General features: G+C 52.0%; 11 protein-coding genes across 11 annotated transcripts; 4 read left to right on the top strand and 7 right to left on the bottom strand.

Moving 5' to 3' along the window:
- Positions 1-70: 70 nt before the first annotated feature.
- Positions 71-1,052, bottom strand: BDV17DRAFT_272575 (type 1 glutamine amidotransferase). Its single transcript, XM_073758909.1, has one exon. The coding sequence runs from the start codon at positions 979-981 to the stop codon at positions 115-117; it is 867 nt and encodes a 288-aa protein (XP_073612085.1). The 5' UTR covers positions 982-1,052; the 3' UTR covers positions 71-114.
- Positions 1,053-2,079: 1,027 nt separating this feature from the next.
- On the bottom strand, positions 2,080-3,135 carry BDV17DRAFT_284083 (Zinc/iron permease; the record flags this gene model as incomplete). The annotated part of the gene is made up of 1 exon (XM_073760473.1): positions 2,080-3,135. One exon carries the CDS (start codon positions 3,133-3,135, stop codon positions 2,080-2,082), a length of 1,056 nt encoding a protein of 351 aa, XP_073612084.1.
- An 833-nt stretch (positions 3,136-3,968) lies between these two features.
- On the bottom strand, positions 3,969-4,820 carry BDV17DRAFT_294643 (uncharacterized protein; the record flags this gene model as incomplete). The annotated part of the gene is made up of 1 exon (XM_073762887.1): positions 3,969-4,820. One exon carries the CDS (start codon positions 4,818-4,820, stop codon positions 3,969-3,971), a length of 852 nt encoding a protein of 283 aa, XP_073612083.1.
- Positions 4,821-6,478: 1,658 nt separating this feature from the next.
- On the bottom strand, positions 6,479-7,989 carry BDV17DRAFT_294641 (uncharacterized protein; the record flags this gene model as incomplete). Its single annotated transcript, XM_073762886.1, has 3 exons — positions 6,479-6,793; positions 6,848-7,539; positions 7,605-7,989. The coding sequence occupies 3 exons, from the start codon at positions 7,987-7,989 to the stop codon at positions 6,479-6,481; spliced, it is 1,392 nt and encodes a 463-aa protein (XP_073612082.1).
- A 660-nt stretch (positions 7,990-8,649) lies between these two features.
- BDV17DRAFT_294640 (uncharacterized protein) lies at positions 8,650-10,504 on the top strand (the record flags this gene model as incomplete). The annotated part of the gene is made up of 4 exons (XM_073762885.1): positions 8,650-8,746; positions 8,805-8,873; positions 10,192-10,235; positions 10,289-10,504. The coding sequence occupies 4 exons, from the start codon at positions 8,650-8,652 to the stop codon at positions 10,502-10,504; spliced, it is 426 nt and encodes a 141-aa protein (XP_073612081.1).
- Positions 10,505-10,624: 120 nt separating this feature from the next.
- aspf34 (cell wall protein PhiA) lies at positions 10,625-11,821 on the bottom strand. Its single transcript, XM_073755054.1, has 2 exons — positions 11,310-11,821; positions 10,625-11,257 (listed from the first exon to the last, which is right to left on the bottom strand). Exons 1-2 carry the CDS (start codon positions 11,632-11,634, stop codon positions 10,995-10,997), a joined length of 588 nt encoding a protein of 195 aa, XP_073612080.1. The 5' UTR covers positions 11,635-11,821; the 3' UTR covers positions 10,625-10,994.
- A 1,358-nt stretch (positions 11,822-13,179) lies between these two features.
- BDV17DRAFT_300408 (uncharacterized protein) lies at positions 13,180-15,523 on the top strand (the record flags this gene model as incomplete). The annotated part of the gene is made up of 8 exons (XM_073764053.1): positions 13,180-13,274; positions 13,703-13,733; positions 13,791-13,928; positions 13,985-14,035; positions 14,079-14,104; positions 14,136-14,589; positions 14,668-15,014; positions 15,095-15,523. 8 exons carry the CDS (start codon positions 13,180-13,182, stop codon positions 15,393-15,395), a joined length of 1,443 nt encoding a protein of 480 aa, XP_073612079.1. The 3' UTR covers positions 15,396-15,523.
- Positions 15,514-16,935, bottom strand: BDV17DRAFT_187902 (zinc-binding alcohol dehydrogenase family protein). Its single transcript, XM_073755055.1, has one exon. The coding sequence runs from the start codon at positions 16,687-16,689 to the stop codon at positions 15,631-15,633; it is 1,059 nt and encodes a 352-aa protein (XP_073612078.1). The 5' UTR covers positions 16,690-16,935; the 3' UTR covers positions 15,514-15,630.
- BDV17DRAFT_187913 (glycoside hydrolase superfamily) lies at positions 16,935-20,012 on the top strand. Its single transcript, XM_073755056.1, has one exon. The coding sequence runs from the start codon at positions 17,181-17,183 to the stop codon at positions 19,875-19,877; it is 2,697 nt and encodes an 898-aa protein (XP_073612077.1). The 5' UTR covers positions 16,935-17,180; the 3' UTR covers positions 19,878-20,012.
- Positions 20,013-21,197: 1,185 nt separating this feature from the next.
- On the top strand, positions 21,198-23,512 carry BDV17DRAFT_294635 (Zn(II)2Cys6 transcription factor; the record flags this gene model as incomplete). Its single annotated transcript, XM_073762884.1, has 6 exons — positions 21,198-21,612; positions 21,660-22,201; positions 22,251-22,521; positions 22,571-22,746; positions 22,800-22,974; positions 23,025-23,512. The coding sequence occupies 6 exons, from the start codon at positions 21,198-21,200 to the stop codon at positions 23,510-23,512; spliced, it is 2,067 nt and encodes a 688-aa protein (XP_073612076.1).
- A 38-nt stretch (positions 23,513-23,550) lies between these two features.
- On the bottom strand, positions 23,551-25,530 carry BDV17DRAFT_300403 (flavin-containing monooxygenase; the record flags this gene model as incomplete). The annotated part of the gene is made up of 4 exons (XM_073764052.1): positions 23,551-24,699; positions 24,753-25,114; positions 25,164-25,371; positions 25,468-25,530. The coding sequence occupies 4 exons, from the start codon at positions 25,528-25,530 to the stop codon at positions 23,551-23,553; spliced, it is 1,782 nt and encodes a 593-aa protein (XP_073612075.1).
- Between the last annotated feature and the right edge of the window lie 171 nt (positions 25,531-25,701).

Below are 25,701 nucleotides of genomic sequence, written 5' to 3'. Positions count from 1 at the left end.
GGTTCTACCTCCAGGGGAGCACTGCGAATCACTATCTGCCGATGATTGAACAATATGATATAGAATGGCTATTTGTGTCGATACATGATTGTGAATCTATGGATATTCGCCAGTCTATCTCCGCTCATACCCCAATCCATCATCATCATCATAGACGAAGATTCGCAATATCGCCTTGGCCACCTCGACGCCGTCGTGCTCAAGATCCGCCGTCTCGGCCGCGCGATCCGCATGCTCAATGTCCTGGATTCCACCGCTATCCACCCTGATCTGGATCTGCCGCTTGACCATATCCTCGTCAAACGCTAAATGTGCCTGCGTGGTAAACAAGCGGTTCGGGATATACAGGCCCTGGATTGGGGTGTGTTCACTGCGCCCCCAGCACGCAATTTCTGTAGACGTGGGGAGCATGTCGGGCCCAGCGGAGGCCGCGGTAGGCGGCGCAGTGACTTGGTCTTGGTGCATCTGGTGCAGGTGTACGTGGTCGTCGCGCGTGCGAAAGAGGCGCTGGCCAACGGGGGTGAGTGTGATACGGCAGTGACCGAGTTCCCAGTCTTGCGAGGGCGCGGGCCCGACAGAACCCCCGAGGAGGCGGGCGAGGAGCTGGTGGCCAAAGCAGACGCCCAGGAAGCGAAAGTCGGACCGTCTGATCCAGAGGGTCTTGAGGAGCTCTAGCAGCTGCAGGATCCATTCGTTGTTGCCGTGCGCATCATACACGCTGCCCGTAATCAGCAGTCCATCGAAGTCATCGAATTCCTCCACGCTTGGGATGCGGCCGCCCTGTTCGGGCACAACGAAGATCTGGTCCGTTTCGACGCCCAGGGGCGGGTGATGGGCCTGTCCTGCTTTGGCAAAATGCTCGTGTACAATGCGACCGAAGGAGCCGCGCTCTGAGTATGTGTCTGGGTGAGGCTTGTCGGTCTCGAGGACGGTGAGGCGTACGACAGGCGCGGACGGAGTGGGCTTGTAGGTCTGATCCATGCTTGCTTGCCTGTTGGTATGTAGAATATCTAGCGGGCGGGACTTCGACCTGGGAATTGGGGGCTTTAAGCAACTAATTCAATCCACGTTATACATCCAGGCACCAGCTTTGCCTCTGCCTTTTCACCTATACCTTTCCCAGCGGATGCAACATGCCCGGGGCATTGACGTCAGCCCAGTTGAGAGTTGAGCGCCGAGAAGTCGCCCAGAGTCGTTTCGTTCCAGTGACTGGTCTCTCAGTATACACTGTGGGGACATTTGGCAGATCGACCCACCCAATGTCATCATTATCGTTCTTTGGCCGCGGATTTTGGCCAAGTTTATTGCCCTGTTCTGAGTCAATGCAGCCCTGTGAACCACAGCTGTGGATATAGGAACACCTTCGCCTCCACTAGAACATGCCTTCCTTTACCCTATAGGAATACTCCTATCCGCTCGGACAAGATGCTAAGCTAAATCTAGACCCTGCGACTTGATGGCCATATCAATACCGTCTCGCCGATGCTGCCCAGTCTGGAGCCACATTGGCGTCACTGCGTGTCTGCGCGGATCAAAGTACATTACCCTTGTCAAATTATAAGAGCACAATATCGAAACCAAATGGCAGGTCGCTGTTTCTGACGGAAAATTTGTGGTCACAAGCATGGGTCGCTTCTCGCTAGGTAAGAGTAACAACAGTTCGCCAGGTGTATATTGGGGAGTGCGGAATGGCAGGAGCTAAGAAAGCACTTGCCAGTGATGAGAGTAGAAGTATGGCGGCGTGCAGAGTCCAGTGCTGGATGGCTAACGGAACATTGACTGGCGCGTACTCGCTAGGTTACCCTTCCTTTTTACCAACCTGAATTCATTCAGTGTGAATACATCGATGCTAGCATTTTAATCATGTTAGGGTCTGGGCTACCGAAAAGCAAATGTTTAATCTTGAAGCAACTCGATTTGCATTAGAGATCAGTAGTTATGACAGGAATGGGAACGAAGGGAAAAGTGTAGGAGCATGCTTAAGGTGGACTAGACACAGAGCATTCACGAGGCTGGAATAAGCCTAGTGAAGGAAGCTTGCGACTGATCTCGTCGCTGTGCTGAAAACATTTGATATGATCATGCCCACTTTCCGAGAAGGGCCATGATACCGACACCCCAGAGGAGGGAGATCACCATGAACGCAAGTCGCTTGTTGTCCTGGGTGCGGTGCGGGTCAAAGAGGAAGTCACGAGCAAGAAGCTCAACAAGACCAGTGTAGATCAAAATACCGGCCGAGATGGCGTCGAAAATCCCAGAGACGACATTGGCAGTGTAGGATCCGGCATTGTAGGTCGTGCGAACACCGAGTCCGATGGCGATGGCAATGGGTGTGGTTAGTCCGTAGAGAAGACAGAGGATCCATGGCAGCCAGCTTCCCTTACGGAATGGGATGGCAGACATCCTTGCACCAATACCGAGACCCTCAAAGGACTGATGGAAGACGAGAACGGGGTACAGGGTCGGGAACTCCTCGCCAGTTGTCCCGAGGTTCAAGCCGATGATGACGGAGTGGAAGATGATGCCGAATTCGAGGATCAGGAAGGCGGCAATTTGTTGCCTGAAGGAGCGTTCGACCGCACCGGAGTCGATGGAAGAGGCGTCAAGCGTGCCATCGACCTTGTTGCCATTGCTGGGGACGTGGGTGGGAAGGGCCTCCTCGTTGTTCACGGTGCTAGTCATGATCCTCTCGGGGTCCTCCCTGCAAATTCCGTATTTGACCTCGACGTAGCGTTCAGCGCCAAAGTCCAGAAGAAAAATGCCCATAACTGACGCAAGCACAATAGCGGGACACCAAGAATAGTCTGCCCAGTGACCAGTCATGCCCACGCAGCTTGCCGGACCGATCTCATCATACGCAGGATCGAGAAGGTGGATAAAGGCCGTAGCAACAATGACACCGGCGCCAAAGTAACGGGCGAACAGATAGACGTAATGGGGGATATGCATGCCGGGGAACCGTTTGGCAAGCATGGGGAAGAGGGTGACCAAGGTCGACACAATGAAGATGACGAAAATAGAGGAGATGCGTGCACCCATACGGCCATCGTAGTCATTCTCCCCTGCATTCATGTAGCAGATGATATCCCTTGGATCAGCAGTATCCAGGTCCACGGAGCTAGGATTGAACGACATGGTCGCGGAGGGATAAGGCGACTGGAAACTCGAAGAGAGAAGACCACGATTGGTATATATCGAGAGAGGCAGTATGAGCTTGATAGCAAGTCGAGGAGGCATAAGTATTTATAGAAGAGTTTCGCAAGGTGGTCGGACGCCAGGAGGACCATTGGGGGCGACTGCGACCCATGAGGTGAGGACCTTGGGTGTATCAATAGCAGAGTTCTCACGGACTGGCATCCGCCTTCAGTAAGCTTAGGCCGCTCGCAAGGTGGGTGTAGAGCAAGCGACAATGGACAATACCACCTCATTTGCTCAGATAATCTTCCGGAAGCGAGTCTCTCGTAATAACCCAAGCGCATCTACCGCTGTTTTGTTGACAGCTACTGGCCACAGTGGGACGCAGTCCTGGAATGGGCCCACTAGCTTGGCTAGACGAGCTCGAAGCTTGTTCGGCCGCAGCGAAGGCTTGTACAGAGCAGCCGAATCAGTAGAATGACTGGTGCAACGGCGAGTCAACCTGTTGAGATGGAGGACCCTGCGGAACAGGGGGGAGGGGGGGCCGGGAGAGGTTTTGGGCCCAGCCTACGAGCAGAAATTTCAAACGTCCGACAGTTGATTGACCAGGCAGCAGTATACTATCCAGAAAAATATGGGCTTTTGTGACAGGACTTAATGAATCGTGGTGTATCTAGCCTATGGAGCTGTGGCTCTTGCGTGTAGTCGTGCATACTCGGATGAAAAGCACGTGGCACGTCGTGCTCGAAACACGGTTACATACGTGAAGTCTGAGAACATATATTCAAGAAAGTACTTGGATTCTACCACATGATGCTTCTTATTGAGATTTTCTAATCACCGTATGGGTGAATCCCGTAACAGAGCTCAAAGCTATCATGGAATACTTGGGGCGCGGACCAGCATACAACATCGAGCGTAGTGCCCAGCCTGGTGGGATCGGGGTTATCAAAAGCTCCTTCATTTCCCAGATAGAAGCGCCCCTGAAAGTCCGAGAAGCGAAAGGTGGTGGACTTGTCGGACTTGACCGTCAGCCATTCGTTGCTGTCGACCCCGACCTGGCTGCAGCGGTCCCTCTCGATCCAGTGAACGACGACCTGGTCCTGACCCACTATCGGCGTCTTCGATGAAAGATGGTCTCGATCATCGGCCTTGTCCGCGATGGTGACCAAGAACCGGGAGCGCTTGTTCGTTGAGAGACAGATCAGGTTGCCACAGCAGTACCAGTAGGTGTTGGGATAGCCGCTGCGTCGGATGAAGAAGCTGTAACCGGAGAGGTAGTCGTGGTCAATGTCGCAGGCAGCAGGAAGCAGTTTGGCCCCCAGGTCTGGATAGTTTCCCATGGAATATAGAAACATCTTGCCTGACACTGCAGCGAATGCCGGGTCCGCATTGTGCAATGTATGCGGACATATGGCCGCGCTCAGAAGAGCCACACTCTCGGGGCTTTCCTTGATCTGGAGTACCCACAACTTGGGTGACAACCGGTCAATGTCCAGCGGAGTCAGACTCTTGGTTTCTGCGCCCACGTTGGGTACAGTCAGGGCCTTTCCCTTGTTGTCTTGCAAAATGCGAAAGAGAGTGTCGGCCGTATTGCGGTTGGGAGAAATGACCACCCAGACAAAGTGCGGTGCATTCGTCGCCGAGGTGGCAGGCCTTGAGGCAATGTAGTGCATGTACACCATCTTTACAGCAGCAACTGAAGATATGCTAGGGGGAGATTGTACTCTGAGAACTACCGTCTACGTTCTGCTCGGGGAATGTCTACGCATCACCATGATGTAAACTCTTGTTGACCCTTGGAACCAACTTGCCCTAGTCTACGCAGTTTACTGTAGAATAGAATGAACAATCCAAATGTTTATTAGCGTTATAATATCAACTCGTTTGATGTATTCCTGTGTGCCTGATCAATGTTGACCCCCCCCCAGTTTGGCTGTTTATTCTCTGTATTGCCGACAATTCGGACAATTGGGAATTTCCACATCCAGGATATTCATCCTCGTAGTCGCCTGAAAACTCCGTATGATAGCCAGAGCCATCGTCAGGGTATCCATTATCGTAATCGCTACTATCGTAGCCCTCGTCATTGTAAACCCCCATGGTCGGGATTCCCATCATCATTACGGTAATTGCCACCGTCATGATCCCCATCATCATAACCCTGCTTCGTTGTCGTGACCACCTTCGTAATCGCTCTTGTCGTACTTTTCATGAAAATTACTGCCTTCGTCGTACTCGCCATCATCATAGCTGCCGTCCCCATGATTGCCCTCGTCGTGACCGTCACCGTCGTCGTCATAAGCGACGTTCTCATGGTCGTCATTTTCATGTCCGCCATCGTGAGTGCCATCATAATCATTGCCATCATGATGACCACCCTCTTGCTCTGGAGCATGACCAGCTGCAGCATATTCAAATCCATGACCGTGGGAGCCGTTTCCATGAGAGGCCATGTTCTCGATGATGTCTTGATCTCATAGAGGACAACTTATCCAAGAGCGAACGATGTCCTCTGCGGCTACGGGATTTAGGCTCATGCTCCTTGTGTCTGTGAGAGCTAGAGCTACGTTCCTCATGGCTCTGGGAATCAGAACCATTCTCTCTGTGTCTGATACCTCGCGTGATGTGTCCTACATTTATGTGACCTAGAACCATGCTTCCCATGCCGTCGGGAAGTAGAGTCGTGCTCATTGGGATTGTGAGATCCTAACTCATGGCCCCTATGGCCGCGGGAGCCAGGCGGCCTAGAAGCAGATGGCCTTGAAGTTATCTGTCTTGCGGATGGTCTCGACACAACTCGACCGGCCCGGTCTAGAGACAACCGGACTCGCGGACTGCATGTAAGTGACCCGGCAGATGGTCTTGAGACTACTGGTCTTCTGGAAGGTCTAGAGACAAGGAGTCCAGCGGTAGGGCGACGGACAAGAGACCCAGCATCCGGTTTGCGGATAAGCGCACCGGAACGAGGCTTGGGAATTAAGGGCACCAGCAGTTCGCTTAGATACAGGACCAGCGGAACTTGGACATAGGTGTACTCGTAGAACGTCTGGGTAGAGGTTTACCAGTAGAACGCTTATTGACTGCTCTAGCAGAACGCTTGGACATTGGAATACCAGCAGAGCGTCTAGGAAAGATTAAACTCTTAGAACGCTTAGTAGCAGGAGCAACATGTCTGGAGAAAATGAGGGTCTATATAGCTAGAGTGGATATTATAGCTGAATACAATCATTGGACATTCGACAGGCGAATGAATATAAGAAGGTCTGGATCGATAGCATTGAAAGAATTGACGAGGAATAAAGAATTCATGCTGTTCTCAATAGTAACAGACTGGTCTAGACTATGAGAAGCCCAGGACTTCATTTGCCCATTTCACAATTACGGCGCTTCCTTGAAGCTTCTCCAACCCATACGCCCGTCGTCCTTCTAGATTGTCGCCTATGGCAATTGAGTGGTCCTTCCACCCTTTCAGCCGGCCCTCTTGTAAGTCGCCAACTCTGATCAAGAAGTCGGGTGGAGTCTGAGCGTTGGCTAACAGCGAGTCTCGTTGCTTCTTCAGGTAGGCCACATTGTTGTGAGTCAGTGGCACGGCCGGGATGTACAGCACCGTTGCGGTCTCGTCGGTATTGTTTGCAGGATCTACAGCATGAATGACCTACAGTGACGCATTAACTTGTGAGCACACTACAGGACATGGAGGAAGCCTTACGTCCGAGTGCCAGAACACTGCATCTCCCGGGTTAATGCGAGGAGTCAAAGTCAGTGTCTCTTCGAGACGCAAGTGAGGGTGCGTTCCTGTCAGGACCCTTTGACTCAGCCCTTTTACTGAGCCTGGAAATGAGTCGGACTCATCGAGGACCCAGCTAGTTGGATCCAGGGAGGCTTCATTGTCTGGTGGGGGCTTAAAGAAAGGCCGGAGAAGAACATATGCCTGGGCCAGCTTCAGGTTTGGATACACAGCCAGGCTGCTCCGGCCAAATTCCTCTCCGGACGATGAGAGCGCTGTCCAGCCCTGGAAAGTGCGAAAGGCGCTACATTGGGATCTTCCTGGAAATTTGGCTTGATTTGCTCGATTGCGCTTATGAATGTCGAATGGATCGTACGCAAGGGGCTCGCCTTGGAAGACGGGCTCGTAGAAATGTCGATAGTTATCGTCAGCCCACCGATCAAGACTGCCTGCATCAATATGCGGCTGCACCGTGGACGAGTGCCCACCGGGGCGACGGTGTCGCAGCGCGTCGACATATATCAAAGGGTCGGGCTGAGCCTCGTCAGGCGTGTAGCCAGTCCAGAGGCTGTTTAGGAACAACTGTGCTTGCAGGTTGCGGGGGTTTGTTCGCACTTTGTGTTGAATTGGATTGAAAAAAGTGTCAAATAGCCAGGGATTCTCTGCCGGACGGGCTATAATCGGCTGGTCAGCGGCCTATTCATGTTTATTGTTAGAATCATTGTCTTGGAGCACATACAGCCAATATCTTCTTTGTTGACTCGAAGATATTCATCCAGTTGCCTTTGTAGTTCCTGAGCATACTCGGACGAAAGGACGTTGCGAATCACGACAGTCCCGCGCTGTTTTATTTCGTCGATGATTGCTGTTGGAAGTTGATTTAGTTCGCTCGCGTCGACAATTGGAATAATGGAAGAGCCTTGGGATACGATCGTTTCTGCTTCTTTTGCCAAGGCAGAAGTGACTTCAAGCCAGCTCTTCCGCAGGTTTTGCTCGCCATATTGCTGGATTATCTGTTTCTTTAACTGTTCAAATTCCTCTCCTAGTGCCTCTGCACCCTGCCCAGCTATGGCAGTTGCCCAGTAACGAGACGCTTCTTCTCGGTCTTTTGGCGTAGGGGCCATGGCAAGGGCTTATGTCTGGTAGAATAATCAGCTTGAAACGATGAGGAACAAAACTGGGGTACACAAGGTATTATTGGATCTCCTAGTCATTTGGCTCGTCTTTATACTCCAATCCAACGCAATTCGCAGCTCATTTGGTGCACCAAGCACACTATGAATGCCCAGTCTTCTCTGCCCAATTTATCTGCGGGGCTAACCCCTCTCTCTAGAGTATAATACTGGCCATTATTATATACTCTGTAGTTTGGCTGTTTGATAAAGCAAACACGATGTATGCGTTTGATCAGCTTGTTTGTTGGATTCAGTATTTTGAGTACTGTGCTTTGACGATTATCTTTCGCTTTCGGCCATTCAACAACACCAGAAACCTAGAATCTAGGGATATGAGGTTCTGGAATGCCACTATAAGATCCCATCGGGATAGATTATGTCGCCAACGTTTTGACAGACTCTAAGTATGACTCGAGTACACCCTTATTACCCAGCTTGGGCCTGTGGACTGGATCAGGCAAACAGCAAACATCGAAGGATAATTCTGTGCCCGACGCCGCGTCCAACTCGCCGAGACACATCCGATAGCTTGCTACTGAACATCAAACGGCCTTGGCCTCCTCAGTATCCTAGTTTATAGGTGCCATGTCAGCGGTGGTGATCTCCAGCATGTCACGTCTCCTAGCAGAGCATCCACGCAAGCCGTGGTATCGCGATGCTGGGGCGTTGAACCTGTACTTTGTTCTTTTCCCTGGAGTGCTCATTGGTACACATTGTTCCTACAGGCTGTGCGATGTGCTGCTGACAACTACGTACCAAACCAGTATCAGCAACCACGGGGTATGAAGGGTCCATGTTGAACGGGCTCCAAGCCCTGACAACCTTCAAAGACAGTATGTGATCCCGTCGCCAAAACTCTTTCAGAATTAAAGAGTGAATTTTGCCAGTCTTTCATTGCACCGTCGCTGCCACCGGGCTCATCAACTCCTCGTACTGGGTGGGCGCCATCATTGCCTTTCTAATCGAGCCTGTCATTTTCCAATCAATGGGGCAGACGGTGGGTGATTATATCGGCCTGTCTTGTCATGTTCATTGGTGCTGCTTTACAGAGGGCGGCACAGAATACTATCCCTACCTCAATCTCTGGCTCCATTGCATTCTGCTGAGAGACGACAGTGGGAATGTTTGTCGTCGCGCGTATTCTCTTCGGCCTGTCAGCCATCAGTGCTGGCAACTCTGGCCCTGTCCTGGTGGCTGAACTGGCTCATCCCCGAGATCGCAAATTCTTTACAGCCCTATACAACAGTCTCTACTATGTCGGGGCTATCATGGCAGCGTGGGTTACTTACGGAACTTTTCCGCTCGACACGACCTATGGCTGGCGTATTCCCAGCTACCTGCAAGGTGCAGTGGCGTTTATCAACTTTGTCTTCATTATGTGGTGTTCTGAATTTCCACGATACTTGGTCGCACAGGGTTGAGAGGAAGAGGCGCATGCGGTTCTGGCCAAGGCTCATAGCAATGGCGACATGCCCGATCCCGTCGTCCTGGTCGAAATAGACGAGCTATCCGTGGCGCTTCAACGGGAGATAGTGAACAAATCCAGCTGGAGGGAGTTTTTCACCTCTCCAGTGCATCTCAAGCGACTTTTCCTCTTGGTCTTCATTGGAACTGCGATGGACTGATCTGGAAACGGACTGGTCTCCTACCGTCTCTCCAGAGTCTTGGACACGGTCAGAATCAGGAGCGAGGAGCAGACCCTGATCAATGGCATTCTGCGGATTCTGCCCGTTGTGACCTACCTTGAGACATCCTGGGCGACCAGCTGGGTTGCTCGTCGTACGCAGTTCCTGACCTCCGCTGCAATCATGTTCGTTTCCTTTCTTTCTGTCACGATCGCAACTTCGATTACTTCACGAGAGGAAGACGCAAAGGCGGCCTCGATCACGGTCATCTTTCTTATTTTCCTTTCTATGTGTGAATACAACTGGGCGTTCAATTCGCTTGCTTATGCCTACCTGTCGAGCGTCTCTACTGCTGCCACTCACTCAACCCTCGTACTGAGCTCACAATTTCAGTTCTGCCCTACAACATTCAAGTCATGGGCCTGTCTTTCCTCAATTCGTTCTACGAACTCGCTAGCTTTTTCAATATCTGGGTAGGTCTTTCTCTCCTGCTTTACCTTTTCATGGGGTTGACGAAGAGCGACAGTGAACCCCGTCGCCCTCCAAAACATCGGCTGGCGATACTACATTGTAAGCAACCTGCCTTTTTCTTTAATAGCAGATGTATGAGTTATATCCGACAGTTCTATGTTGTCTGGCTCGCAGTCGATTTTGCGATTGTGTTCTTTACCTTCCCCGAAACACTGGGATATGCGCTAGAGGTCACTGCGGTTCTCGACAACAGTCCATCCCTCCGCTACAAGCACCCCTCAAAACGACCACCAAAATCTCTGCCGAGACTGGATGAAGAAACCGTGTCTTCCGACCAAGTCGTGAATGTCCCAAGTACTAAAGTATGAATGGGCTGCTTGCATGCTGGGACAAGTGGGCGGCGATATATATTACGGTGATAGTCCGAGGGCACCAGGAAGATACTATACAACTAAGCAATATATGCGCCATATACAGGAACTAATGGTATACCATCGCGATTCATAAACAATTTAGAGAATAAGCGAAGGGGCTCAGGTTTTATCCGTTGACCACTGTCTTGCTAGGAACTCATACCACCTTATATTACCTGCGGACTCCCCGCGTTACCCTCCAGCAAGCCAATGGTTATCAAGTGACGAATCTTTGCTCCGCTAGAGGTTATTGTAGAAAACAAGAGCTACCAATGCATTCACCCAGAGAAAATAGTGTGATATAATATTTAGTTCTGACGTATGTACTTTATGTACTTCATAGTGCAACCCTGAGCAGGATGTTCTGCTACCGGGTTCATTGCTAGACTATGTTCTATTCAACATGTACAAGGTGATTCATATATACAAGAGGGCGGCCCCCCATTTAAGAAGAGTAGGTGCAGCTGACGGGGCTGTCAGTCTTGACAACACGGGCAGCAATGCCGACGCAGTTGCTGTTGCCAGCAGGGTTGTCAATGCCAGAGGGAGCCCAGATGCTGTAGGCACCGTCGATGCTGTTGGGGCAGGCGATGAAGTCGTTGCCGGCGAACTGGAGGTGGTTGTTCTCGTTAATGGCCCAGCCGGTGCGCTCACCGTTGCGGGGGCCGGAAGAAGCGTCGCCAGTGGTGTAACCGATGTTGCCCTGGCCTGCATTTCTGTTAGCTTTGGTCGCTGAAAGGTATTGGAGCGAGAGTCATACCCATGCCGGAGCGGTCGACGTAGAACTGCTGGGAACCGGGGCCGTAGAGGTAGAGCGCCTCGTCCTTGACGTAGAAGGTGGCGGATCCGCTGTCAGAGCCCTCGCAGGAAGCGTTCTGGTTGGGGAGACCAGCGAAGAGGCTACCGAGAGCAGCGTTGAAGCCGGAGTACTGGACGGCATTGCCCGAGTGGATGGCAACGACGCCAAAGGTCTCGGGGGTGGAGGGAGCGCTGGTGCTGGAGGGCTCGGCAGAGAAAGAAGAGGTAGGCTGGGCAGCGGCACCAGCGGCCAGAGAAGCGGCGAGGGCAAAAGAGGTGAACTTCATGGTGAATAAGAGGTTGGTTTGAGTAGCGGGATAGGCTGTTGTGGTGTTGTAGTTTGTGATGAGTGATGGGATGAGGATGCAGAGACTGGGATTGAGGGCTGTATTTATATTGGCTTCCTTCCGAGCGAGGATAGATGATTGTGAGACAAGAGTGCTCTATTATTGGCAGCGACTCAACGATCACCTCTGCGAAGACTTGATCCGAGGTTGTCTTCCAGGTTGACATCGACTTCACCTGCAGACCCTGACCTCATCCTACTCCACACCATGTCTCGGATGCTCCGGATTTTCTCCACTGCAGAATGATTAAACCAGATTGAACCAGGCCACCGCATTGTTTTTGGCCAATCAAAACCTTGCTGCGTCTAAAAATACCCGGCAGTTTCACATCTTCCAAAGGGTTCCCCTGAGTGTTGCCGTTTCCCCCGATCCATCCATCCCGTCGACTGCCATTTCAGATCCCCTGCTCGTGAGGAGCATCTGTCTACACGGCACATCCAGAACATCAACGGCGACTTGCAGCAGCAATGCCGGGTCGGCATGGCGTGATCAAAGCCCGGGGATGTTGTCTCGAGTGACCGTTGGACCCCGGTGGCGCATGTGGCTCCAAGGCTGAAGAGCGTGGATTCGACATGTCTCAAGCTGTTAATCTCTCACAATCGCTGAGGCTTCGCTTGGCTAAATAGACTCAAGTGGCAATTATGATGTGTGGCTACGTACTTTGTACCCTGTCAGTTGTCCTGCGAACCTGATGATTTGCTCGCTTTCGTCCTCATGTCTCATCCCTGATCCTCAAACACAGCCGACTTCCACGCTTGACTATTCTTTTGTCTTGTCTCTCTTCACCATGGGTGAACCAACATTAGAACCCACCGAACTTACGGCTTGATACACCGCAAATTCACGCAGCGCGAATCCATAGCTCTATTCCTTGCTGAAGTGATTGAACAACGTCCAGACTTGTTAGCTCAGCCCAGCCAATCGACGAGACATCCATGATTGAAGCCGCCGCACAAGATGTTTTGCAAGAATTCTGGCGGTACGAACTGAGCATTTATAATGTGCACGGGCTATACTAAGGATACTTTCTGGTTCCGTGCAATGAGTTCGGTGGGTTGACATCTCGTCTCGCCCAAACTCCTCAAAAAAATTCACCTAGCCCAGCGAGGCGTCAGCTCGTTAACAAGACATCGCAACTCTTCGCTATCGCCTTTGTGCCTTGTCTGACATGGACGCTGCCCGAGTCATTGCGCCAGGCGAGACAACTGCGAAACTCAGCACAACCTCCATCTCATCGCTGGACTCGATCTCTCCGCCGTGAAGCTTGACAGAGAAGATGGCTATAAAGTGATCGGCTGTCTACCTACCTGGATGTGAAAGGCGGGCGAGATTGTCCTGCAAGGGCAGCTCTCAAGGGCAAGGATGTCCTCCATGTCATAGACCGCAGAAAGGATAGACAGCCTCGGTGGCATGGTGCCCTGTGAGTAATGGACATGCAGAGTAGAACTATTTTTGTGAGTGGCTGCTCGAGCAGGAACTCACTCTATGGAGTATCTACATAGCCTAGGCCTTATCCCTGCTGCATGCGGGGAGAAAATTCAAGACATCTTTGCGCCAGCCACAGCACGACATTTGCTCCGGTGAGCGATGTCCGACTGCATAACCAGGTTGCGTCTCTTTTCCTCCCGGCCTTCGACAAACTCTTAATCTCCTTCGTTTGTTTCCGCTTTCCTTCGCCCATCTGCAGATAGTCTGCATGAGAGCCGCAGGGGTCTTCAGTGATTTAATTTCTGTATTGATCCCAAATTGAGCCCAGGCTTTCTATTGGTCTATTCTGATCCTCAATTGACTTGACGCCTCACTAAGCGGTCATTAGAACCTCAGGCATCGTCGGTGCCTTACACAACCACCGTTGGTTGAGACTTCAGCCGTGCGGGTAACAGTCCTTCTCTGCTCATTCCTGAGCGCCCTCACCGTGCAGGCGCAAGAGAACTGCGAACGATCCCAGGTTGCTGTCCTGGAAGTCTCCTGGGCCCTACTGGTCTTCCTTATACCAACCGCTCTGTAGGGGCGCAGGAGTGGCTGGCATCAGGGCTGCTGTACGTCGGTCTCGATTGAGGGTCGATGCACCAACGCCAAGCTAATCGATGCTGTAGGAAGCGCTTTCTGAGAACGATGTTGGCGACTTTGTGATCATCGAGTATCAGGACCGCATTGGCGGTCGCATGCACGATGTCGAGTTTGGCGAAGGACCCGATGGCAAACCATATATCGTCGAGGCAGGATCCAACTGGGTATTTTTAACCTAAAATAAGCATTGAGAGTGGGCAGTTGCTGACTGGGTTTACAGGTCCAAGGTACTGTTACTGGCGATGGCCCAGAGAATCCCATCAACGTGCTGGTAAGCCTGCTCTGACGGCTTGATATGCACGGACATTTAGCAGGCCAACAAGTACAACATTATCACGCTGTGAGTGACACGCTTGCTTGTTGATTACTAGCGCCGCTACCATCTGCAAGGTGACTGACCAGGATAGCCTGGCAACATTTGCCGCGGGAGGTCCTTTTGACTTTAAATATGCCATCGACGAGTTCAACGAGGCTCTCGACAAGGTCCTACCGGATGCCGGCTCGCTGCTGCAGGATCGAACATTACGAGCTACTTTCCGACTGCACGACTGGAACCCGGCAAAGAATGACTCGTATCGCCAGACGGCCGAATGGTGGCTGTTCGATGGGGAGTTCATCTACAGCCTTGAAGAGAGCTCCGAGATCTTCACTTCCGTTGCTGAGAACGCCACGTTCAACTACTTCTCCGAGGACAATCTCTTTATCTACGACCAGCGCGGCTTCGCGACCATCGTCCGCGAGGAGGCAAAGACGTTTTTCGGCGGGAATGACGATCGACTGCGCCTCAACACGCAAGTGACGCGTATCGAGTACGGCAACGACTCGGTCATTGTCCACACCAATCAGGGATATTGCATCGAGGACGACTATGCCATCTCGACCTTTTCGCTTGGTGTACTTTAGCACAAAGTGGTTGGCTTTAATCCCCCGCTCCCTGACTGGAAGGTTGCAGCCATCTCCAGCTTCGAGTTGGGCACGTATACCAAGGTCTTCATGCAGTTCGACGAGCCATTCTGGGATGACGTGCAGTACCTCATCTACGCTGACCCCGAGACTAGAGGATACTACCCAGAGTTCCAGCCCCTGGATATGCCCGGCGTCTTGGAGGGCTCTGGCCTTCTAGTTGCAACCGTTGTCAACGACCATTCCTACCGCCTCGAAGCGCAGTCCAACGAGGAGACCCAGGCAGAGGTTATGGAGGTCCTCCGAGCAATGTACGGCGAGGACATTCCTAACCCCACGCATTTGTGGTATAAGCGATGGACCTAGACTCCTTGGTAGACCCCCCTTTGAATCTGAAGATGAGAGGTCCAATGCTGACAGAAAATAGGGCATACGGATCGTATTCGAACTGGCCACCGGCCACGAGTCTGCAGTCGCATCAGAACCTGCGCGCCAATCTAGGCAACCTCTTCTTCGCGGGAGAGACCATCGGCCAGGAATTCTTTGGGTACTTGCAGGGGGCATACCTCGAGGGGCAGTATGCTGGAGAGTTCATCGCCTCGTGCCTGCACGGCTCGGGCAACTGCACTTTGACTGATGACCAGCAAAACTGCCCCGTGTTGACAGGAGTGACTCCATACAACCTCTACAACTGGAACAGCGGGTGGTTCGCAGACACCCTTGCATAAACGAAAGCTACTGGGATCCATGAGTGAGCGATGGAATAAAGTGGTTGCCTATGTTTGGTTACCAGACAACCTTCTATAAAGTCTAACATACACCTCGAGCTATAAACTGCTCATATAATCAAGTCGAAGCAAAGCTGCCGAGTCGTGAATCTGCCGTTATTCGTAAATTTCCCTGGACTGGACCCATGAGCTCTGCAGAAGATAAAGAGCCCTTGGTCGGTCAAACCGGCACGCGTTATGGGTTGATGACAACCTTCTGCCCAGAAACACCAGCGCGGTTCTTGTCGAGGGCTTCATCGATCTTATCCAGCCCACCCTCGACGACCACCGGCTTGTTCGGGAAGAATTGCCCGGTCGCCAACCAGCCCTCGTCTCCCCCAAGGCTCTTCATGAGCGGCTCGCTTAGATAGCGCAGATCGGGGCTGCTTCCCAGTCCCATCACCTGGCGCACTTCGACCTTGGGCTGTTTCGATTCGCCGAGCGACCTCGCCTCTGAGTCGACGGCTTGAACGGTCACCACGCAGCTCTCGACGCCAGCCGCTTGGAGCACCTCCACACCGAGGGTCTGGGTATCCCGGTACGAAATGCTATCAAAGACAAAGTCCAGCGGCAGACCGTCGAGAGCAGTGATAAAATCTTGCGCACTCGCCTGCTTTCGATCCAGGACAACATGCGCACCCAAACGCTTCAAGGTTTCCTCGTGAGCCAAACTGGAGTTTGTGACGATTCGCTCGTAACCTGATAGTCGTGCCAGCTGAATAGCATACTGGCCAACAGAAGAGCTGCCTCCCAAAATAATGACGGCCTTGCCCTTTCCTGCCTGATCACCGCCAGCATCCCAGGGCGGCGGGGCGAGACCGCGACCGGTCTTGTCATAGAAACCAGTCACACCAGCAACGGTCGCAAGGCTGATGCCGGCGGCCTGTTCATCATTGACAGACCCGGGAGTCTTGCCGACCAGGGCAGCCGGCATCTTGCAATACTCCTGAAAAGTACTGGCATCATAGTTGCGAATGATGCCTTGGAAAAACACACGGGCGCCGAGAGGAAGATGAGTAACGGTGTTGCCGACAGCGACTATTTGGCCGGCAGCATCACTACCTAGAACAGCAGGGAATGACTCGAGAAAGATGCCCGAGTCTCGGATCTTCCAGTCGACCGGGTTGATCGCGGTGGCATTGATTTTGATGATGACCTCGTCTGGACCGAGCTCGCCGAGGGAGCGCTCGGAGATGATGTGTTTTTGGGATTTCTCATTGAGAAGGGCGGCCTTGAAGGAGTCGGGGACAGACATGGTAGGTGGATGATCTTGGAGCGTTGAGATGCTGGGGAGTGTATTGAATCGCGGGGAATGCTGGAGCCTTGAGAGTTCTGGGATTCTTCTTCCAGTTGACGTAAAGCTGACTCAGCTGCTCCGTGCCAGAGACGATGACTAAGACTCTTTGTGATCTTTGCGTGACGTCACATCCTTTATGCAATTTGTACTACAGAGAGTGCCTGTAAATAGTAAATACTCGGCAACAGGCTAGAATTACCCGTCAGGCCGTGCCCAGGGGCGGGGTCCCTGGATAGGTGGGTATGCGGGGTTGCGGATATTGCTCATGCAATACTGGCTGCATACTTTTTTGCAGCAAGGGTCCTCGAGGGAAGTATACGCACGATTGGCGGAATATTAAGCTGCAGCTGTAGAGTATAGCCGGAATTCGCTTCTCCAACTATGTTCAAAAGGGGACACAATGCCCTCCCCTTTCTCGAGCTTTCCGGCTGGCCAGCGGCACTGTCGTTATGAACATGCCGTCTTTTGCAAGCCCAGAGTGGCATACTGCCATACTGCTTATTTTATTTCTTGCTAAGGCATCTGCACTGCCCCATGCAACGAGCAACCATAATGGTGGCAGAGAGCGTGTTAGTCTCAACGCCGATTGGCGATTCTGGCGGTCGGAGAGCATTCCGGACGATATTATATATGATCTGCGACCTGATGCCAACAACGATACACTCCACATACTGAAATCTTGGATCCTGCCATCGGCAAACAACTTCATTGATGATCCCGATGACCGCCACGAGAGACCCTCTGACGAGCCAAAGATAGACATTCCGTTTAGTCACAACACGTTTGACGATGCCGACTGGGAGACGGTGCGCTTGCCGCATGACTGGGCCATCGCAGGGCCTTTTTACACAGGTGAAGACCCGCCGATATCCTCTGGAATGGGTCGACTACCTGTGCACGGTGTAGGATGGTATCGGCGCAAGCTGAACGTTTCTGCCGAAGATCTGGACAAAGCAATCTTCCTGGAGGTGGATGGTGCCATGTCGTATCCGATGGTGTGGGTGAATGGGCGCTTGGCCGGGGGCTGGGCGTACGGATACAACTCTTTTTACATTGAGATTACTCCTTTACTGGCACCAGGATCAGAAAACCAGCTGGCAATTCGTGTCGAGAACCCGTCAGGAAGTTCATCACGGTGGTATCCCGGCGCCGGCATCTACCGCAATGTATGGCTCACCAAGGTCAATCCCACTCATGTCGCCCACTGGGGCACGTATATAACGACGAGTAACATCACGTCAGAGAAGGCCACCATCCACCTTGAGGTACAAGTCGAGAATGCGGGGGATGCAACGAGGAAAGTGCATGTGACCACCGATGTCTTTGAGTTTGACTCTGCGCAGAACGGTCCTGGTTCACTGGTCGCACATTTTCCAGCCAAGGAAATCGGCTTGGACCAGGATGGCAAGGCGATAATATCCGTTTCTACAATTGTCACACATCCTCGATTGTGGGGACCTTTGCCATCCCAGAGCCCCAATTTGTATATGGCAATCACCCACTTGTACGAGCAGGACAGAGTACTTGATACATACGAGACGCGGTTTGGGATACGCTCGCTTGACTTTGATGCAGACAATGGTTTATCTGTCAATGGGGTACCACTACGAATCCAGGGCGTGAATCAGCATCATGACCTCGGGGCTCTGGGTGCTGCGTTCAACAGAAGAGCAGCCGAACGCCAACTAGAGGTATTACAGGAACTAGGAGTTAATGCCATCAGGACGGCCCACAACCCTCCTGCCCCCGAACTGCTGGATCTGACCGATCGCCTGGGCTTCTTGGTTATTGACGAAATATTCGACACCTGGACCCTAAACAAAACAGACTCGGACTTCCATCTCATTTTCCCCGACTGGCGAGAGCCAGACTTGCGCGCGTTCATGCGACGAGATCGAAACCATCCCTCAGTCATTGTATGGAGCTACGGCAATGAGGTGGGCGAACAGGAATCCATGGATGAAGAAGCTGCAGCCATATCTTCCTACCTACGTGAAATTGTCACTCACGAAGACCCTACCCGGCCATCGACAGCATCAATCCACCGTGCTGCTCCAAACTCGTCCTTTGCCGAAGTGCTGGATCTCATCAACCTCAACTACCTGGGCGAGGGTGTGCGGTATGGCCCAGCATACGAACATCTGGAGGGGACCAGAAGGACGCCCCAATATGAGCCGTTCCATGAAGCCTTACCGGATAAGCTGATTCTGGGTAGTGAAGTTGCATGGTCACTGAGCAGCCGCGGGTCGTTTTTATTCCCAGTCACGAACCAAACGAGCGCTCCGGTCAATGACACATTCGGCGGCAACTCGAGTTCGTTGGAGATCTCCGCATACGAGCTTTATTCGGCCGACGCTGGCTCCTCTCCTGATAGAGTCTTCGCAACGCAAGATGAGCATCCGTTCGTTGCCGGTGGCTTCGTGTGGGCGGGCTGGGACTACCTCGGCGAGCCGTATCCCTATGAAGCTCGCAGTGCCTATTCTGGCATTATCGACCTTGCGGGATTCAAGAAAGAGCGGTTCTATCTTTACCAGTCGCGCTGGCGCCCTGACCTTCCAGTGGCGCACATCATCCCACACTGGACATGGCCACAGAGGCTTGGTCAGATAACGCCGGTCCACGTCTTTACTTCTGGAGACGAGGCAGAACTGTTCCTGAACGGGGTCTCACAAGGGCGACAGCGCCGAGAACTCCTGACCTACCGCTTTCGCTGGGACACCGTGGTTTATGAACCGGGAGAATTACATGTAGTTGTCTACAAGGACGGCCAGCAGTGGGCTACGGATACTGTCCGGACAGCAGGACAGGCCACAGGACTCCATCTCAAGGCCGACCATACGCACCTTGCACCAGATGGCGAGGACTTGGCGTTTGTGACGCTGGAGGTTATTGATGCCAATGGTAATGCTGTGCCAGAAGCGGACAACCTGATTACGTTTTCTGTATCTGGCCCAGGGGAGATCATTGCCACGGACAACGGATTTCCGGCGGACTTTACTCCTTTCCTGTCCTCTGAGCGGAGGGCATTCAATGGCCTGGCGCTGTGCATTGTCCGAGCGAAAGTGGGCGCCTTGGGAGATTTCACTGTGACAGCCAAGAGTGGCGCCCTCAAGCCCGCGCAAGTCACCTTGGCTTCTCGGCTTTAATCTCACGCACGATATGCTAGTCCTTTATACAATACTCGACTAGCTCAATCATATTGACTACAGCATAGCTTTAGCTCTTGCTCGTCCTAATAGTTCTCTTCACCATGGCGTTCTCTTTCACAAGGGGAAGCTAGTAATTGGCGGAATGATAATCCAATGCTACAGTACTATACCACCCAGGCCAGGATATACGCGGCTGCATAGTTACAGGGTCCCGCATGATCTCGGCAACAGTGATCTTCTTTGGTTGCAAGCTGATGATTGCCGGTGATGGCATACTACCGATTACCACTCCCGAACGAAGAACAATCAATGACCAGCCTTAGGAGTAATAGGTCTGCATTCAGGGGTGATTTTATCATGCATGTCGGCACTTACTTATCTTCGGCTGTTTTGCTGCCTTGTTTTGAACAATCATCACCTCAAAATGTATTCCTATCCGGATTTATCCCTGCCCTCATCCCGATCCTAGCGATAGCAGTTGACACTGCTATGTCTGCTCTACAATGCCCTGCTTCCCAAGCCGATCCCCAGCATTCCCTACAACAAGGCCGCCGGAAAGCGACTCATAGGATGAGACATTCCCGACATCATAGCTCACGGCTCGTTACTTGACCAATAGCACCATCACCGCCTACGTGATTAATACAATGGAGACGCCTAGGGCACCGCTGATCCAACTCTTTACCAGCCCCTTTGACAAGCTGTTGGTAATCTTTCCGGAGTTCCCCAAAGCCGATGATATTCTTGTACGGCGGGGCCGAGGATTCGATCGATCCGAAACATTTTCAGCTATATTCGGCCATCTTTAAGACGTGTATACAGGTAAAGAGTTAAGAAGAGGCCGAGCTACCAGGTGGTCCCTAGGGCATCAAGGCCCTTGAAGCGAGTCTATATAGACTTTTCGGGTCCACATAATGGCGTGGATTCAGGAGCCTGAAGCGCAAGCTGTAATATACAGCCAAGTGCTTAACGTAGCAATAAGACTTGGGGTACTCCAAGTGGTTCAAATCAGAGCCGCTTATTCCTGTACAGTCAATATATATATACTGACTTAATTTGACCCACTTACAGACTACGCCGAATCAATCATATTAGAGATTTATTTTGGGGGTATGAATCCGAGCTATAATACTGCCTCCAACTGATAAGGCTCGGGTAGGGGTCCGATGTCAGCACTGCCAATACAGCTTATCTTGTTGCTATCTGCGCTATCTGACAGATTGCGGGGGTGATAAGCTAAGAAATGCGGGGTTATTACAATTAGTACTCCTTTAATAGATGCACGTCACCTCCAAGTCTCTGAGACCACTCGGCACAATGGGAAACACAAACCCAGATAAACGAAGAGTTGTCAACGCCTGCACGCGATGCCGGCAGCACAAAATCAAGTGCTCGGGAGACTCACCCTGCACCACTTGCGTGCTGCGCAAGGTGCGGTGCAAGTTTGAAGGCGAAGAGACCAAGGTTCATATCACGAAGAAGCACTTTTCTGCGTTGAAGCGACGGAACCTACAGCTGGAGGAAGAGAATCGCGTTCTGCAGCAGCGGCTTGCAGCGCTGCCATGTGTAGTGCCAGCTGATTCGGACTGTAGCCCGACCTCGCCTGTTAGTCACGTTTCTGCAGATGAGGCTGGAGCACTGCCGGCTGGGCTTGATGACGATGATAGTCCCATGGTGAACCCTCTGTCCTGTGGGCCTCCCAAGTACATTACTGACATGGCAGGACGTCCCCGTAAGCTACTTGACGTCCCCGCGTGAGGGTTTAACTAACCGATACAGACTACCTCGGGCATACCTCGAATTGGTCTCTGACCGTACGACTTCTCCACCTTACCCACCATGCTCTATACAGATGTCCGTTCCCGAGTGCTGCACACCACATCGACACCATGACATACAGTCTGAATTGGAATGGCCTGCGCAGCTCCGTGGTTCCCGATATCCGTGGTCTTCCGTCCCTAGACCATGCCCTCTTCCTAGTCAACGCAACCAAATTCCATACGGGCAACATATTCCACTTATTCCACGAATCGCGGTTCATGGCTCAACTGCATCACTTCTATGATAATCCGACTCAGTATCTTGGTAGCGGGAATCTATGGTTCATTCACTTCCTCGTCATCATCGCGCTAGGCAAAGCCTTTATCGGGGAGAAAAATCGAGGCACAACGCCGCCAGGCGCTGAGTACTTCACCCGAGCCTTTATAATGCTCCCAGACTATGGCTTTCTCTGGAAGGACCCATGTACCTCTGCTGAGCTTCTGTGTTCAATGGCGTTGTATCTGCAGTCAATTGACTGGAGGACGTCCGCGCATAACTTGGTACGTCGCTTCTCGGCCTTCCACTGCCTCTGACTGACCCAGTATCGAGATTGGTCAAGCACTTCGGATCCTCCAGGTGCACGGCTACCATACGAATGTATCCGCAGTTACTGCGAACAAGGATCTTGAACGTTGTCAGGAAATTTGGTGGACGGTCTACGTCCTTGAGCGTCAAATATCTGTTCTTCTGGGAGTTCCCTTGGCCATCAGTGACAACGACATTAGTGCTTCCCTCCCTAACAACCTCGAGTCTGTTAACAAACCTATGATAGTGAGGATCCATGTCAAGCTATCTCAGGCTTTCAGCCAGGTCGTCAATGGTACGTGCCTGGCTATGTCTATGAGGACCGGTGGCTAACCTGCGCATAGCGCTTTACAAAGACACTCGCGAACTAAACTCGACGCTCGTCAAGACCGCGCAGGAAGTTCTCCAGCGACTGGCAGAGGCTGCATCGGAGCTCCGCGAGCATTTCCCAGTACCCGAGCAAGAATCTCTCAGCGGCATATCGAGGGTGTCGGGATACCTGAACCTGCTATACCACCAAGTGAGACGTCAACTAGTCTAGCTTCGTTGTCATTTCTTAACTCTAAATATCAGTGCATCCTGCTGGCCACTCGACCATTTCTGTTCGGTCTTGTTGAGGCATCCATCGCCTCGGAATGCAAAGACAGAAAAGTCCCTGTCCCAATACAACTTCTTCTCCAGATCTGCCTCGAATCCACTAGGAAAATAGTCTTCATACTCGACTCACTGCAAAAGCAGACGTTGCTAGGTAAGCCGCCATATCTCTCACCATAACTAACCGAGCTAACTTATTAGCAGAATGTTTTCTCCCTTGGGACCTCGAAAGCGCGGTCTCTGCCGGCCTCGTCATCAACATGGCGTCTCTAGTCTGCCCAACCCTGATTGAGAACCATACCCACCTTCTGGAAACCCTGTCGAGTATCCTCGATCATATAATCGAAAAGGGTAATCTGGTAGCTGCGGACCAGAAGACTGAACTCAATGAGCTGGGGCGTATCTGTGCCGAGCTCAAGGCATCCCCTGCCATCGCTCATTACCCGGAATTCTCGCAGGCACAAGATCCAATTGATTCTAACGTAGAGCTCGAACTTAATCCAATAATGGAGGTTGTAAGAACAGACGTTCCCAGCGCGGAGGCGACCACAAAAGAGCTGTTTGCTGGGCACGCAGAGGCATCGGACTGGGCGAGGGATATGACCCCGTCTCAACTACTGGAGGTTGTTGACATGCTGAATGGTGATGTTATGCTAGACTGGATGGAATTTCCGAGCAACTCATTCATTTAGAGATAGGACTCAGCAATAAACTACATCTCAACGCCAGCCTAATATTTATAGTCCACGTCATCCACAAAGTCAGTCTCGTCTAGATAGGACGTCAAGCCCGCCGTATCAATCTCATCCTGCCTTTCAGCTAGTGACCATCCATTCCCAAACCAGCCAAACTCGTTTCCGTCATAAGACTGTAGTTCAAAATCCTCCCATCTTACTTTCTCTAAAGTTTTTAGGCAGTGCAGGCTGCTTCCAGGCCACAGTGTAGTAACGCGCCCCTTCTTTCTCTCCTCAAGCGATGCCCCCGGCGGTGACGACTTGTACCAGCTTGCGCACGCTGCGCTGTATACTGTGCGTTCAAAGTATTTCTCGCAGAACGCCGTGAATCGCTCGACTTCTGCTCGCTTCGGTTCCACACGCCCGATATTATCGTACGCCATTCGTCGGAGCAACTCTGCGAAATAACTGTGAATCTGCTCTATTGTGATTAGAAGGTTTCCGGCTCCTTGAAAGGAATTCGGCCCTAGAGACTGGAAGAAGTTTGGGAAGCCGTCGGTTGCTAGGCCTAGGTATGACTCTGCTTGCCGTTCGTACTTTTCGCGGAGATTTACTCCGTCTCGACCGATTATGGGGAATCCTCCTCCAATTTGGAACCCTGTTGCGCAGACAATGGCGTCCACGGGACGGTGTGTTCCGCAAGAAGTTATCACCCCTGTTGAATCAACAGATGTAATCGGTGTCGTAATGACGTTGACCTTGGGCGATGTAAGAGATTCTAGATACCCTGGTCCGGGGGTAAGGCGTTTGCAGAGTGGCGGAAAGTCCGGCAGCAACTTCTCAAGAAGCTCTGGTTTCTCTCGCAGCCGAGATTCCATATCTGCTTGGTATTGGAGCCGTGAGAGCTTTTGTAGACCACTGCCTCTCTGGGACTTGGCGTAGAGCGTCTGCATCTCCAGCTCTAGCTCCTTGCGATATGCAACATAGGACGCAGGATCAGCTCGCCAGGCCTGCTTTTCATCGTCTGTGTAAGCAAAATTACCACCCTTGCCGTTAGTGCGCGCTGATAAGCGCTGCCCACCGTGCTGGCTCGAGATCCACGTTTTGCCGCGCACGTAGTGGTCCATCCCTTTGACCTTGTCCAGGAGAGCCGGCACGATCTGGATGCCACTACTACCGGCGCCAATGACAGCGATTTGCTTGCCCTTGAAAACAATCAGAGTCTGCACATGAACAAGCCCTGGGCAGATAGGGTTACCTCGATATCATAACTCTCGTCCCAGGAGGCACTATGCAATAACTTCCCCTTAAAGCTGTGCAGCCCAGGAATAGACGGCCACTTCCACTTATTGAGCAACCCGGTCCCGGTAATAAGTACATCAGCAGAGTCTTCAAAGACCCGACCTGGTGCCGATTCATCCGAAATCTGGACGAACCACTTCCCAGTGGAATCATTCCAGCGCGCACCGACGCAACGGCTCTGGAAGCGGATCTGTTTTCGAACGTCGTACTTGTGCGCAACGCGCTTCCAGTATTTTAGGATCTCCTCGGCACCGGAAAAGAAATGACTCCAGCCGGTCCAGGACTCAAAGCTTAATTGGTAGCTGTGGGATGGGACGTCTGATAGCGTAAGAATACGATGACCCTCAAGTTTATAGGTGTTGCTTACCACATGCGCATCCCGGGTATTTGTTCTCATACCAGGTGCCCCCGAGCTCATGATTCTTTTCGTAGATTATGAGGTCGAGGTTGGGCACTGCTTGTCGGAACTTGATTGCAGCCAGAATCCCTGAGATACCGGCTCCGATGTAAATCACCTTGAGAGGGCGTGGTTGGTCGATTGCGCGCTCGGATATCAACGGCGTGGAGAAGTTGTACTGCCTCTCGTCATGATAGCTTGCTGTACTTGGGTTGGGATTCTCGTGCAATAGTTCGTTATTGATGCTCTCTGCCGTCGAAGAAGCGGTTTCTACCACGGCCACGGCGGGAGTTTTGGTTTCAAGGTCATTTGGAGCAATAACGGGTATAGCAGCCATGATTGCGATGTTATGTCGTTTCCTTCATGACCTTCTGGCTTTTCCTGGACTATTATATGCTTCATAAGGATATGTTGACTCTTCGGATTGGGATTCGGTGTGTTGGGTTATTGCTTGAGGTCCAGACCACAGATAGCCATGCACCACTCGGATCCCATTCGCCGGGCATGC

This window comes from Aspergillus undulatus (assembly GCF_047715775.1).
Source record: "Aspergillus undulatus strain CBS 261.88 unplaced genomic scaffold BDV17scaffold_56, whole genome shotgun sequence".
In the NCBI taxonomy this organism is placed as follows: domain Eukaryota; kingdom Fungi; phylum Ascomycota; class Eurotiomycetes; order Eurotiales; family Aspergillaceae; genus Aspergillus; species Aspergillus undulatus.
The sequence above is the reverse complement of the archived record's forward strand: the minus strand, read 5'-3'. Positions and strand labels throughout refer to the sequence as shown.

What these genes read in the sequence shown, in the direction of transcription:
- BDV17DRAFT_272575 (XM_073758909.1), bottom strand. Translation starts at nt 981, where the DNA reads ATGGATCAGACCTACAAGCCCACTCCGTCCGCGCCTGTCGTACGCCTC.
- aspf34 (XM_073755054.1), bottom strand. Translation starts at nt 11,634, where the DNA reads ATGAAGTTCACCTCTTTTGCCCTCGCCGCTTCTCTGGCCGCTGGTGCC. An exon ending in CGTCGACCGCTCCGGCATGG is followed by an intron (nt 11,258 to 11,309) that starts GTATGACTCTCG and finishes ACAGAAATGCAG; the next exon opens with GCCAGGGCAACATCGGTTAC.
- BDV17DRAFT_187902 (XM_073755055.1), bottom strand. Translation starts at nt 16,689, where the DNA reads ATGTCTGTCCCCGACTCCTTCAAGGCCGCCCTTCTCAATGAGAAATCC.
- BDV17DRAFT_187913 (XM_073755056.1), top strand. Translation starts at nt 17,181, where the DNA reads ATGAACATGCCGTCTTTTGCAAGCCCAGAGTGGCATACTGCCATACTG.